The sequence below is a fragment of the Pyrgilauda ruficollis genome, unplaced genomic scaffold (assembly GCF_017590135.1).
Source record: "Pyrgilauda ruficollis isolate IOZ18807 unplaced genomic scaffold, ASM1759013v1 scaffold19, whole genome shotgun sequence".
Classification (NCBI taxonomy): Eukaryota; Metazoa; Chordata; class Aves; order Passeriformes; family Passeridae; genus Pyrgilauda; species Pyrgilauda ruficollis.
The window spans coordinates 1061731-1077013 of record NW_024518095.1 but is presented as its reverse complement, the minus strand read 5'-3'; the positions used below and the strand labels follow the sequence as shown (position 1 = coordinate 1077013).

At 37.5% G+C, this 15283-nt stretch overlaps 1 protein-coding gene across 1 annotated transcript in view; it reads left to right on the top strand.

The window, feature by feature from the left end:
* Positions 1-15283, top strand: part of NELL2 (neural EGFL like 2) — a 133690-nt gene that overhangs the window by 71057 nt on the left and 47350 nt on the right. The window contains exon 13 of the mRNA XM_041465590.1: positions 3048-3173. Within this exon, the coding sequence (XP_041321524.1) occupies positions 3048-3173 (126 nt within the window). The remainder of the gene's footprint in view (positions 1-3047; positions 3174-15283) is intronic.

The window sequence follows — 15283 nt, the reverse complement described above, 5'->3', positions numbered from 1 at the left end:
TGGTAGGAGAGTGAGCAAGTGGCTGCCTGGGGCTTGGCTGCTGATTGGGCTTACACCATGACTGGCTACACTGGTTTTCAACCAGTTAACAGGATGTAAAGGCTTTTATTCTGGTAGCTTTGAAAGACAAAAGATGTTGGGTTCATTCCCTGACCTAGTTCAGTACTTCTTGATCTGTAATACCTTAACCTAAGCTCGCATGTGGACTGCCAAAGGGGGAATGGAATTACAGGTTTTTAATATGGTCAGTCTCTGTGTGACTAGTTGCCATTTGACTGTTATTTTACCCTTTTTGTATTATTTATCTTTATCTAATATTAAAGTTGCAAATTGTTTGTAAAAGCATCTTATCTGCTGTGTGTCCATGGTATAGAGCGTCTTTAGGTGTAAATGTAAAAAAAGCTTGTGATAGTAGCAATAACAGAGGGTTAGGTGGGAGTTCTGAGTTCTAGTGAACATTTAAAAAATGTGAGCAATTTCTTTGCAAAACAGTTTGAAAAAAAGAGTACATCTGATTTGTCCAAATGAACACTTCAAAGTTAACCTGAACAGATGTGGGTTGAGTTTTCTTCCTCTTCTTTTTTTTTTTTTTTTTTCTATCAGTTGAACAAGCAAGGTTTGGGGGAAAAAGATTATTATAAATAAAACATTTTTCAAAATCTCAATATGTGGTGTGTTGACAAAGTGAAAGCTTATATTTAGAGCACTTCTGAATTAGGAGGTTTGAATCAAAGGAGCTTTGACTTTAAGTTTTTCCCTGCAAAATAAAAACTGCTGGCATTTTGGGTCTCCTGTGGCTATTGACCTTCTGAAGGAATCATTATTATAGTTTTCAAAAAGTTCTATTTAATGCTTCTGAGGCTTTGGATTTTTAAGTAGAATTTTCTGAGAGTGACAGAGCTGGCTTGTAGGCAGTCTGTTGATGCTGAGATCATAAGACCTCCAATTACTTGAAGACTGATGATGTTACTTAAATACAAATCAACACAATTAATTTAATATGGAGTTGTTACTTGGAATTATGAAAGACACAAGTTGCATCATTTGTTGTAGAGGCTGAGTCATATGTTGTAATTGCTGGCTGCTTTTGTGAACTGCATACTTGTGTTTCTGTAGAACATCTGTAAGTTGGGAGATCTGTGCCCTATTCCACTTTCTGTGCAAAACCAGCTGTGGTAATCTTGTGATAGCTTCACTTTTTTTGGTGTTCTTAGATGAAGTTCACAGAATGTGTTTGGAGCCTTATTATACCCACTGTGTTCACTGTAAATGCACACTCATTTGTGCAAGTACGTGTGTACATAAAATTGTGAGATTAGTTTTCCAAACTAGCACCTTCATACACCTATGATTCTCTCATGCCTGCAGAATTTACAAGGTAAAGGGAAGGAAACCAGCCAATGTACATCAGCCATGAAATTCTTTTGCAGTGGGCAGAGGACCTGTGGGAAATTCTTTTTCCAAAACTGAAAGAAATTAGGAACTTACTACAGATTTACTAATATTCAGTGTGTCACACTGTTTTGTACAGGAAGGCAAATTATCCTCTAAGGATGCAAGGGGGGGAAGAAAAGAGCAGTAAATGAGTGCAGTTGGTAAATTCTTGTTGATTTAAAGGCACAGGGAAGATAAGAAGAAATGAGGGATAAGCATACAACCTGAGCAGGAGCAAAGTGCAGGAGTTAATAATGTTGACATTTAGCGTCACAGCATTAAGAAATCAACCCTGATTTGAGTTTGTATACACAGTCTTTTGTCTTATCATTAGAGCTATCATTAGACTCTGCAACATGATGCATTTCGATACAGAGATTTCATTTTCAACACTGAAAGCATAAATATAATTTATACAATTATAAAATACAAATATACAATACATGTTTATTTGTATAAACAAGAAAGAAATCAAAACTGATGAGCAGGAAAAAAACCAAGCCAACAATCCACCCATTTGATTTTTGGCATACTTTGGTAGCAAGGTTCAGTGACACATTGCATGAAACTATAAATAGGTGTACTGAGCATCTCAGTAATCATGTCTTTATTATTACTATTACAGGAACAGTGTGGTACTGACCACTTCAGTATTAATATAGCTTTTATTTTTTTTTTGCAGTATAATATTATGGAGAAGGTTTTTTGTTATTTGTAGTGATTTCTCTTACCATTTGTAGTGCTTTCTGTCTTACCATTGAATTGTAACCTGATACAAGAAATATGTATAATTTTGAAGCCCAAGAGAGTACCAAAACAAATTAAGTTTTGAATTCCATGCCGACAGTTGTTTTTGTTGGGAATTTGCTCTAGAACCTTATACTGCAACACATGTTCTGCCCCAACAAGTATTTTATCAAGTTGCATTTTGTTCTGTCAGAGCAGATCTTTATATGAATGAGATTCTCACAGGTTCCTTTCAGGTACCGTGCGTGTATGTATCTATATACATATGTATGTAGATATTTGCAGGTACAGAAATATGTGTTTAGATATATTAAAAATACTGATTGACTATCATTTTAAGAAAAATTTATACTAAGTTTCAGGGTCTTTTCAGATCTTTTTGTGTTCCTTACAGTTTCTTCCTAAACAATAGTTCCTGTTAGATCAAAGGCATGTAGCGTGCGTGTAGTTGTGTGTTTTGTGTACTGATGACTGAGGTGACTGCACAGGGTGCACTATGGATGCCATTGCAGTGCTGAGGTCATTGCTCAGTTGTTTGGGACTATGGGTTTTTTTTTCCCCTGTTCCATTTAAATCATAGGAATAACATCAGAGGTACTTCAAAAGGAAAGATGTAAGCCAGTGTAATCTTTGTAACTCCACTAACAGCTGTTCACAAACTCATGGTGCTTCTCTTGTTTGAATATTTCAAGCAGTTTTTTTTTTTTTCTTTAAAGGAGAAAGCCAAAAAGCTTTCCAAAATGCAGTGGCATTTAAGTAACCCTTTAGTCTAGTCCACTGCTGATGGAAGTGAACAGCAGTGTATTGAGAGATTGCAAAAAATAAGTGCTGAATTTGACTTGTGTTCCTGTTTGCCTTGTTCACAGATATTGATGAGTGTGCTGAAGGACGGCACTACTGTCGTGAGAACACCATGTGTGTAAATACACCAGGATCCTTCATGTGTGTCTGCAAAACTGGATATATTCGCATTGATGATTATTCCTGTACAGGTAAGAGCTGTGCTTTTCTGGAAGGAAACAACAGCATGGTGGTATTTAGGAGTACTGATATGATTCTTCTAAAGCTAATCTTTTTTTGAGTCACAGAACACCTAAACGAAATGTTAAACAGAATAAACACCAAAATCTGATACAGAAAAGCTAATGCATTTTACAGATTATGTGTAGGTCATATTGTTTGCCTGAAACTGTAAAGTAGGCTGGATTGTATTATGGGTCTGCACCGTTTTGGGTGCTGATTTAAAAAGGTGAAGGGAGGAGACAAGAGGAAAAGAAGTGAGCGAAAATAGTGCTGTTTTACTCAGTTTTCATTTCCATACCAGTACAGCTTCTCTTGGAGTATAGCAACTCTTCTGCAAACTTTGGATGGAGTTAAATTTGCTACATATTAAGAGTGGCTGTGCCCTCATTCTGGACTCTCCAGGCTCAGTTCTGCCAAGTTCAGAGGGCAGGAGTTCTGCTTGCCATGAACCACTGGACAACATGGTCAGTCTTACCTCTGTATTTTCGCTTTTTGCTCTACTGCCAGTGGATGTGTTTGGTTCATAGTCATTTTTTGTCTTCTACTCTTCTTTTATTGCAAGGTAACTTAGGGTTATGGAATGAACGCCGGACATCTAAAACAACCTTCTGTATCAGACCCAGGCTGACTCTGTGTTCCTGTACTTTTTTCTACAACATAGATAAAGAAAATGTGAATCGATGATGTGATGTGTTTACTCAGTGAAAAAATTGTATCCCTATTTTGTGTGCACAGGGTACAAATTAACTTTTTCTATACAAGGCTACATTTTTTTTTCAGGTATGCTTTATTGAAGTTTGCACTATCTAACAGAAATGGGCTATGGAATGTGAAGGCAGCACTGTGAAGTTAATTTCTGATTTTCTTCTGTCCATTGGGTCTTGGTTTTTAGCATCAATGATACGTCTTGGTACAGAAACAGCTTCTTCATGAACTGGCATGACTTCCTTGCCCAAACATGCACAACACTCAGGGACATGGGTTTCAAATCACATAGATGTGATTTTTGTGGATGCTCTCTTACCTGTACTTGTCATTCCTCTCATAGATTGGCAAGCACTGTTTTACTGCTGTAAGCCCACTTCTTGAAGGCCCAAGTCATAAAGCCTGCTCTCAGCAGGTCCTTTCTGAAACAGCCAGTATGTTTCTGATCATTCTCTTACATTTTCCACACTCTCCACTGAGTAAAGAAATTGTTTCACTACCTCCTGAGTGTGAATATTGGGATTATTTTAGGACTGACTGTTTCTAAATCCATGTGATACTTTTTCTGCTTGGCTTCCCTTAACTTACTGTTGTGATTGAACTTTGCAAATGGTAAAGCATCACCAACTTTGCAGGGGCATTGGATGCCTATAAATATAATAAAGGTAGTTCTTGAGTGTCCTCACATTGCATTCCTTATACTTGATGAAACATACTGTTATGAAATACAGAGTAGTTAAGAGCTCTAGACAGTCAAACTTCTGTAAAAGGTATTGGAAATCCATTTTAGATCTCATACTCCAAACTCAATGTGGTTCCATATTTGTAAATCATAGTTTCCTGTGAAATCAGCCTGATGGGTGACAAAATGAATTATTTTTTTTCCACCTTTGTAGATCAAGCTGGGAAAAGTCAATGCTATAAAAAGGGAAATAGATGAAAAAGTTTTGTAAGATTTCAAATCTTAAGACCTGCTAGGCCATCTGAACTGTAAGTCATGCTGTGTATGCATGTCAATGACTCTGTATGTATGAGCAATGCCACTTACTATTATTTGGGACCTAGAGTTTTTCTGGAGTTAAATTTTACATATTGGATTTTGGATACAGGCAACCATTAGGATACAGTCCCTACTGGATGATAGAAATTCATTGAATGGCAGCCTAACATCATAAAGTGTATATGTCACAAAATAACTGCATTATTTTTTCCAGTTCCACAACTATTATGTGAGCACCTCTGGTGGAGGCACTGGTTAATTAATTAATATGTATTCAGGACTATGTTGGTGGGATTGTGTAATATACACTTCTGTCCAAATCTCTCACTACTCATGTACAGAGTCCAGTGCACTTTGAATTCTGTCAATGTCTGCAATAAATGTATTAGTTATTCAACCCTCTTTTTCCCTCTGCAGAGTTAAAGTTCTTAGCAAGTTTCTGTTTGCCTTCTTGGCAATTCTAGGTTTAACTTGCCAGCTGAAATATCAAGGAAACTGAGGAGGGGGCTGTTGTTGAATCCAGTTCAGGAATAACAAGAGCAGGAGAAACAAGCAACAATTGACCCTTTGTGTTACTAAGTGTTAAAATGTTTAAAATATATTTCAGGTCACAGTTTCTTGTAATGCTGTGCAATTGAATCCAGTTATGGAATTGTAGTTGTGCATAAGATAGCTGACACTGTAAACTGGAGAGGAAGGCTCTGGTAACACATCCTTTGGAATATTGCTAAGGAGGAAAAAAACCATCCTGTACCTTGGCATTAATATGTCATTGTTTGCACAGGATAGTGAAGATGTTGAAAAATTATATGGGGACCTTGATTAGGCAGTTTATGATGTAAGTGATGTCCACAACTTGGTGGCAGACCTTATTTGTTCCTTCCTATGAATGTACATATAATTTAGCAGTCATTGATCAAAATAAAAAAAGCTATAAAATCATTGACATTGAAGAGTTTTTCTCCTGTACAAGACATTTGAAAAGAAATCTGTGCTATCTATCTCTGTCAGAGTCGTGCACACAAAAGAGTGATTTAGACAGCCTATAGCTGCTTCCAAAACACCTCCAGTTTCTTTTGTCCTGGCATGTTTATTGCAAGTTTTACAATAGATCTGAATTACATTTTTGTTTTCACAACAAAAGATATAATGAAGACATCAGTTTCAGGTATTATTTGTATTCATAGCAGAACCAAGATTCTCAGGGTTAGATTGACTTAGTCACAACTGTGTTTACACAGAAATCTGTTGTTCATGACTGATTTTTATGTTCAGAAATCAATCATAGCTATGAGAAGGAGAAATGACTTCTAAGTTGCACCCATATGCCAAATGGGTGTACAAACTGCAAATTAAAGTCATAAAAATATGCCCTGGGCTACCATGCTTTGGTGTCCTACAATGATATTGTCTCATTCCCTTTCCACTTTGCTTTCCAGAACCTTGAATGTAATGGTGGTGTGCCAGGGGAAGGAAGGTAGATAATGGTACGAGTCTCTGCTGGGGTAATATGTGCACTAGTATGCTGCTGCACTGTCACTGTTAGCTGGGATCATATCAGAATGCTTTAATAATTTCCTGAAATAATATTTGCATCTTTACTTTGCATGAGATTACAGAAATGCATGTACTGTTTTTTTTGGCTTTAAAAAAAAGTTCACTTCTGGAAACAAGGAAGAACCCAGTGTCACCTCGAGTCTTTCAGGCTGCTTTGTAATTTGCAGCTGGTAGCATTGCTCTGAGCGGCATAGTGGATGTCTTTTCCTTCACAATTTATTATGGGAGAGGTTAGGAAATGAGAGATGAGGGCTCTCTTTTTCACACTTGGCTCTAACAATGAAGAGTTCATACCAGCCACAGTTAGTCATCAATCATGTTTAGTCTCAACAATTGTCTTTAGTTTTCTCCATTGGGACCACTCACCTAACTGAGTAACCCAGCAAGAATTGAACAGAAGATGCAAGACCCTATGAGACTTAGTGCCTCCTCTGGAGACTGTATTAAGGCAAAAGAAGGTGCATTCCCTGATCTGGAGAAGCCATGGATTTTCTGAGCCCCAGATGACTTTTAAGGCTCTGTTTATGAGCAAAATCCTGGGCCACCTTTTATTTTTGTGCTTTCCATTTGGCATGAAAGGGGAAGTTACTCTGATGGAAGTGCTGGTGGTGTGCTCTGCCTCTCCTGGGGTTTGGAGTCACTGAGAGGATGTGGGTGAGGTAATGCAGCTGATTCCCTCTCCCAGAGACCTCCTCCCCAGGGGTTGTCTCATGTTTCACCTTTGGTGGTACTGGAGGGGCAGGTGTGGATGCTCTCCACGAGTACCCTAGGACAGTATATTCGGTTCTCCCTGTGCATGTGGTCTGGGCAAGATGATAAATGACCGAAGAAGGGCATATGAAGTGTTAGTATAGAAGCCAGAATCTTTGAATTAATGTTTGCACATACTGTTTTCTGAGGTTAATGAAATTATGTATTACATATTTCTGGTAGTTTTTTTCTGTTTGTGTTCTATGGTTTGTTAGGGTTTGGTTTTGGGGTTTTTTTGAGGGAAGTGTACCTAGACACCAGTGAGATTTTGCAATTGTGCTGTGCTTTGGCAGAAAATACATGTGAATTCTCAACAGATTAATTATTAAAAGCACACCAGGCATGTTGCAAATTGTGGGCTACTTCTTCCAAGCATGCTCTGGCCACATTGGCAATGATGTCCATCTGATCTGTGTGGGACTACTGCCACATGTGGAGCTGGATGCTCACATAAGTGTTTTAAGTGTCTGCAGACCATATAACATTTTTTCATAACCACTTTTGTCAATCCATTTCAGATTATTTTGTCTTTCCTTTTAACTTTAACTTTAGCCAAGTCATGCTGGTTTTTTTGCCAGAAGATTTGGCAAACCAAATGGAGATTTTAAGTCTGTGAGGCCATTATTGTGCATTATAGCCTGGTACCATCACGTTTGTGCTCCTGGGTTTGTTTTCTGACATTTAAAGAAAATGGAGAAGGTTTTTTATATAGCATCTCATCACTATGAGAATGAATATTGGGTACATTTGGTTTTTTATTTTCTTCAGAGTCAAAATAGAAGAGATTAAGTAGTTTGTTAGAATCATAGAATCATAGAATGGTTTGGGTTGGAAGGGACTTTTAAAACTTTTAAAAGTTCCACTTTTCTGCCATGGGAAGGGACGGTTTCCCACTAGATCAGGTTGCTCAAAGCCCACAGCTTTGGTCTTTTTGACTTGGTCATATGGAAAAACCTACTCAAAGCAATGAGGAATATACAGGCAATAACTAGCTGTATCCACCTGGATCTGCCTCCTCCTCTGCCCCAGCCTATGTGTCTTTCTGAGTCTCAGAGATTTTCCTAACAACATTTTCCTGCAAATGGTGTCAATGCATTCAGCAGCGTTTAATTTTTTTTCTGTGATAGCCTTTCACAGTAAACTGAAGTCTAATAATAGTTTTCACATAAATTACCAAGAAACATGGTTGTTGTAAGTTGAGTGACACCTGAAATGTTAATTCTTGGGAATACTGGCAGCTCTGCGTATTTTGCAAATCAAATTAAATCACAAATCTGTTGCAAATTAGAAGGAATTCCAAGATCAACATTAAAATAATTAAGAGTCTGGGGAGATTGATTTGACATATGGACAAGATTTAAGGAGAAAACTACACATTTAGCTGCGTAACAATGATGAATGTGCATAAAGTAGGGATTATGATAACAGTAATACTAATTAATAATTAATTACTTGGGAGGTTTCAATAGTAAGAGGAAAATGTAGGGGAAAGTACCAGCTTGCAGATACGTGGCCAGTACCTTTTGACATTAGTTTTTCAAGTCTGACCCATCTTCTTTACTCTCTAATGGTCCTGTGGGATGACTGGAAAATTTCACCTTGACATAATGCATAGAGAACTGATTGCCATGCTTAGCCCATTCAGCTCTCACGTGTCTGATACTCTTTTGTCCACCTTTCTGCAGTTTTTTTCATGCAGCCATTAATTTTTTCCTACTGGCTACATCAGTGAGATTTATTTTTCATTTACTTTGCCCATAGCAATCAAAACTGTTTCTTTCCTAAGCTCTCCTGTTTGGCTCTATTCTTCTAGCTATCTGGGACTTACAAACAACCTACACATCTGCTTGGATTTCAGCTAATGCTACTAGTGATGTCCTTGCTTAAGAAAGATACCTTTTCATTTGGTATTTTGCTCCTTTTTTTCATATAGTGTGCAGCCAAAGTTTGGGTCTTTCCTCTTTTCCTTCATTAATGCTTTGTTTACAATCTAACTCTTCTGAGGGTGCTTATGAGAAAACAGAGGTGCCATCTTTGCAGTGCAAATGCAGCCCATCCTTCTCTCCTAAGGGCAGATTCCTCCACTTTGGGAACCAGCAGTCTGGTGTCAGGAAGGACTTTAAAATTCCCGTTATAAGGACCTGCAACTTCATTGCAATTACAGCTCATACCATTTGTAATTCAGATGACCAGATTATCAGGACTTCAGCTTTTTGCCCTGTTGTTATTCTGTTTCTTGTAAGCTACATTTGTTTTTGAGGGGAAACACAGTCCCTGTCACGTGCGGTTTTTTTATTAACATAGTACTCTGACACACTTTGGAAAAATGATTCCTCTTGCCATCTAGAAACTCAAGTTCATAAAAGTGCATCTGCCTCTGGGCTTCTGTTCAGATTTCATTGGTTTATTTTTGACTTATAAATCCATCAATGGTTTGAGACATAAACAGTCTGAGAAATCTCATACTTTTTTCTATACTGTGCAGTAGAAGTGAAGTTTAATGGCAGGGAGATTTGAGAAGAAAGTTTTGTTGAGTTTCTTGTGAGAATGCTGAAGGTAAAATCCATCTTTATTCCCTAGAGCACATACCAATTGACATGTTCTGGAAAAGTTCATTTCTGAGTTCTGATCTGGGGTGGAAAATGGTTTTGTACCATTGTACATTGGTAAGATTTCAGCTAGCTGTGAAGTGTGGGTATTTTCCAATGTAATGTATTGCTAGCTTTTTTTTTTTTTCCAAATGAACATTTCAGATCCCACAAATGAGTTCTGAAAAGTGAAAATGAATACCTTTATGTATTTAAAATGATAAATCTAGCTTACATGTCAGGCATGTGTGCTGTGTTTTAGCACCAACTCTAACCTCTTCTAAGAGTAATGTGGTTATCTGAGTTTCCATGGACAAAAACTAGGGTAAGACTGAAGTAATCCAGAGTTGAATGAAGTCATCCATCTTCTGTTTAAAGCTGCGTGCTTGTCCTAAGTTAAAGTGTAAAAATTTCCTGCTTTTTCACACACAAGTGTATCCACAAGTCATCCTGAAGATAATAAGAACTGATAGTGCTTAGTACCTTGGTAAATGAGACCACATTTTAATAAGTGACTAAATATGGTCTCAACTTCATTCAGCACTGCTCTATGGCCTTTACCCTTCACTGCTGCAAAAAAGTTAAAAAAATAGAATGCTACCTCAGAGGAGTCATAGCCTGGTAGTGTCCCAACTTGGCTACATGAAAATGCTGTAATGTGAGACTTGATAGCAATAAAAAAGCTAATTTCTTCCTGTTTATTTCCCTTGACTGTTTTTGGTGAATTCTGCAACATTCAAGTTTTCCTCAAGTTCTGCAGCTTATAGAGAAGCTGAGTTCATTGACAGTGCATAAATAAAAACAGAATAATTGCTCAGTAGGTGCAAGGGACAGAGCAATAAACAAGCATACTGACGTGCTGGTTGTAATATCACTGTACTGAAATACCACGGCTTGAGTAAGGAAATGTTTTAGTCAGCAAACCGCTGGAGAATATATGATGTGGGCAAATGAACCATCTGTCTCCCCATCTCCAGTTTTGGTTACACCTGCACCCAGTTACGTTCGAAGTAATGTGTACATGCATTATCACAAAGAGCAATGCAAACTCCTCAGAGGCGATGGTGTCCCGCTATACTGCCAGGGTTGCTGTTACTAATAAGCACTGTAGAAATCGGCTTGTGTGCATGGAGCATTTTTAACTCAAAGCCTATTTGATTCTGGTTTCTATTACTTGGCCCAGTTTCTATTCTGCTTTATAGCATGTCAGCCTACACAAAGCTCTCAATCTTTGAGGATAAATTCTCTCCAATATCCACTTTCTAGTGGTACGATAATTCACAAAGCTAATAAAGGAATGATCGCTCAGACTGAGCTTGTTGCTATGCGACCACATTACTAAGATAACAACACAAGTAATTTTTATATATCTGCTGTATCTTATACAACTGAACTCAATTATGCTTTATTTGGATTGAATCAGGTTATCCTTGGCAACTTAGTTTGGAGTCTGTTTCAACTTGGAATGAGAACTTTTTTTTCTAGAGGATACTTTTTAGGTCCCATCTTCTCCTTGGTTACTGACCCAGTTCATGACAACTGTTCGTCTGGCTATGCAATTATAGCAGGATGGATTTCTCAGCTGATCAAAATCCAACGCATTTTTAAAGGGTCCTTGGTAGAAAATTATTTGAGTTTTTAAACAGAAAATGTACTCCCTTGACAATGATGCGAATGCATGATTTTCAGTACTAAGTACTTAAATCTTTTACATAAATAATTTTTTTACCAAATATATATATATATTTGATATGTGTGTGTGCATGTATGTGCTTATCTATGTACCTATCAATATATTATATAGCATGGATTCCCTATTATCCTTGGGAGCAAAGGTTGGTAAATGGTATTATATCAAAAACAGTCTTTATTTTGCATTTCTACAATTTCTGTATTCAGTTTAAAATTTGTCTTTCTGCAGAAGCATACATCAGAATTGATTATTTTGTTCTACAAGGAATATATTTTGCATTCTTTGTGCAATGAGGAAATTTTCAATATATTAAAGGAGTTCTAGATATCAACTTGAGAATATACTCAGCTAACTCAGAAAAGAGTGAAACTTTTTTTTCTAATGTAAAAAATTGAAATTACAATATTTCCAAGCATTGATGTTGCTTGATATTTATATCACAGCATTAGGACAGACATCCAGCGTACCTCATTTTTCTTGGTGTTTGGAAGCACTCTACAGCTTTTCAATCACTCAGCATCCCTCGTCAGCTTCTACAGTGCAGTTATGTGCTGTGTCAGTACAATATGATTGCAAAGGAGAAGTGTAGGAGTATAGCAAAATTAACACAATCTAGTGTAAAAAATAGAAAATCTGACAAATTGTGCAGCACTAAATGAATTATTAATTCCTAAGGTAATTACATTGACTCTTTATGTTAGAATTTCACTGATGTTGACACAAGAGGTGGTATTTATTTTGCAATTAAGACACCCTAATGTGCACCTCTTTGTCTAAGCTCACATTCTAATCAACAGAGGTCAAGAACTCAGCTGGACCTCAGTTGTCTATTTAAAGATTCGAGGCAATCATCACTATAGGATTAGCAGATCAAACCCTAGATCTTGATTCACTGCAGCGTGACATCCCTTCACAGCTGGACCTCCCCTGGCCTGTCCTCCTGTGGATGATCACAGGCTGTGACAGATAGACTGCAAAGATCAGGAAACACAGTAGGCAGCCTTGAGGACAGTTTGTTAGAAGTCATAAGGATCTTTCTGGCTCAGGAGATGGGAATCTGCTGCTGTCTCACTGAGCAAGCCAGAAGTGAGGGGAGTTGGATGGCTCACATCTATCATGTCTGAGCCAGCTGGTGATTGCCTCATGCCGGGAGAGTGTTGCCTGCTCTCAGAGGGACTCCAGCCAAGGTCAGTGAGAGACTGGAGCTACTGCATGAAGCAAGGCAGTTGTTAAAAAAAGGAACAGTGGGGTTATTTAAGGTTATGTGATTGTGCTGTATTGAAGTCAGTGGTTTTCTACACATTCACAGTAAAATGAGTTGTCTATAGCCATAATACCATTTAGCTGGGGTTTAAGGGTAGTGGATACTGCTGGCAGTGTATGGATATCATATCTGTCTTTTGGCATTCTACTGTCAAAAACCATTTCCAATCTAAGACAACACAGTTTTTAGAAAACACAGAACGTAAGAAAGCTATCTTCCAACGCTGGTAAGGGGAGACATAATATTTTTTAATATTGTCCAGGACTTCAAAAGCCTTTTCTTTTAATATTATAGTTTGAAGTTTTTTCTTTGAATGAATATGGAAGATTCCCATTTTGCTAGATAGGAATTTCTGAATTATTTCAGTTCAGACAATCTGTGGGCATAGAAACCTTTAATTCTTTACAGTTTGATTCCTATTGCATGCCACATGGCATATCTCACAATCACTGACTCCTGACACAACTTAGAAGTGTCCTTTGTTTTTCATGAAGTGTTTATGAGAGATTAATCTGCTTTATGATAATGGAAGACTATTTCCTTAACTCCTGTTTTATAATGTCAGTCACTGCAATTTAGTATGTCATCTTCTTTGACAGTTTGTCTCTGCAATAATTCTCTATCAGTATTGCTACCTTTTTGTCAGTCTTTTGGACTGATGATTTCGACTTACAAAACCTTGTACTTCACCATACCAAACTGCTTTCTTGTGGTAGAGACCCCTTGACCACAGCAGGAGTTGCATCCTTCCCAGTCCTTCTTTGCACACAGAATTATGCTGAAGTCTACCTTGAAATGCACAAAGTGAACATACTGGATTTATCCACTTCACTGACTTACCCAGTGTCTGTATTCCTATGTGTAGTGCCAAAGAATGTCTTATATTTTTAGTTTTGCATGTAACTTCTGGTTCACACTGAAATGTGCTGATGATTCCGCAGCCAGGCTGTAGTTGGTCCTGCACGAATGCATGGTGTGCAGGTTAAATTCTCACTTAGTCTGCCCTTCTGATTTTGTCTAAAACTAGTTTCAGTTCCTCTATTTGCCCTGTCAGTGTTTGCCAGCTCATGTAAATGGATAAAGGCAAGAGAGTCTCTGGCAAGGCCTCTCTACAGCACTCAAAAAGGGCGGCTCAAGAAGAAGGAACAAACACTACCTACTGAGATAATATGTTGGTCATCCTTAGGGTTGTGGTCTGCTAATGCCCCTAGGAAGATGGGTGAAATCATCATCAGTAACTTGAAAAAATCACATTGATACAAAGGGGAGCATTGCTGTCTATGTTGTGCTGCTGTACAATATAATCCTGAGGTGTTTGGATGAAATTTCACTTCTGTTAGTGAAGTTGCATTTTGTGCAGTAATGTTTCTGAAAATACTGTGTCTATTAAAGATACTTGATATTTTTCCTGAGGACATTATCAATACACAAAACTCACAGAACTGTTCTGTCTTGGGTTTTTTTAAGAAAACACTAGTGCGTTTGTGGCATCTTCAAGACTGATCTAGAAAACTGAAAAGCAAAATTATTTCAGGAATGGTAATCAATTTACCTTCTTGAAACGAGGCCCTTTACTGTTCAGGTAGTCAGTTGTGCAAGAATTGACATACCCTCACTTCATCAAATAACAAAAAACTTCGAATGTATCAATGTTTCTATCAAGGCCCAAGAGCTCTCCCAACAAGCTTAGCAATAAAATAGGAAGCTGCTTCATCTAAATGGTTCCAGGAGTTTTTGTGGGAGTATTTTTTTCATTCTGACAAGCTCCCAAATCATCTCAAAAAGACAGTATCTGCTTCTTTCTGTTGTTATATGCTGCGGTCTTTTCACATCCTCTAAAATATTTTATTTGGAGAAATGGTGCAAGGAATTGTATCTCTTTCATATTTTTAAAGTAAAAGGTATTCCAGAAAAAACATATGCAGTATGTTTGAGTGTTTCTCCCTTCCGATTTACTTTGAATGGAAAACAGAATTTAATCATGCATAGTTATTTTCTAATGCAAAATAATATTAGAGTTGTAGACTGCTTAATCATGCAATAAAAATGAATTTATACTATCCTAAATATCTGTCTTGGCAGATATTTGAAGTAATTTGTAAATACTTTGTAAGTTAATGTCCAAGTCACATGGAAATGGAGATTTGGACTGAACTGGCAAAGATAAGTATCTCTGAGTCACACAGACCAATCACCAGGAAAAATATATTGTCAGCAAGAGTAATTACAGCAGGTAATTGTGTCATTTACCCTGTTACAGACGAGTAAATGTGATGAGTTTGGAACACACCAGCTGTCACAGTGTTAACTTTGATGTTTAGGATTTGGAAACCTGTAGTAGAGTCTCTTAATGACAGTGCATTTAAAGAAACAAACTAAAGGTTTCACACCGCTCAAAGCAGGAATAAATGGCCAGTGTTACTCAAGATAAGATTGTTTTCTAGAAAGGTGAGCACTCATCAAGTGTATTTGTTCTAGTTTCTTCAAGTGTTTTTAAAATTTTGGAGAATGCAAATATTTGG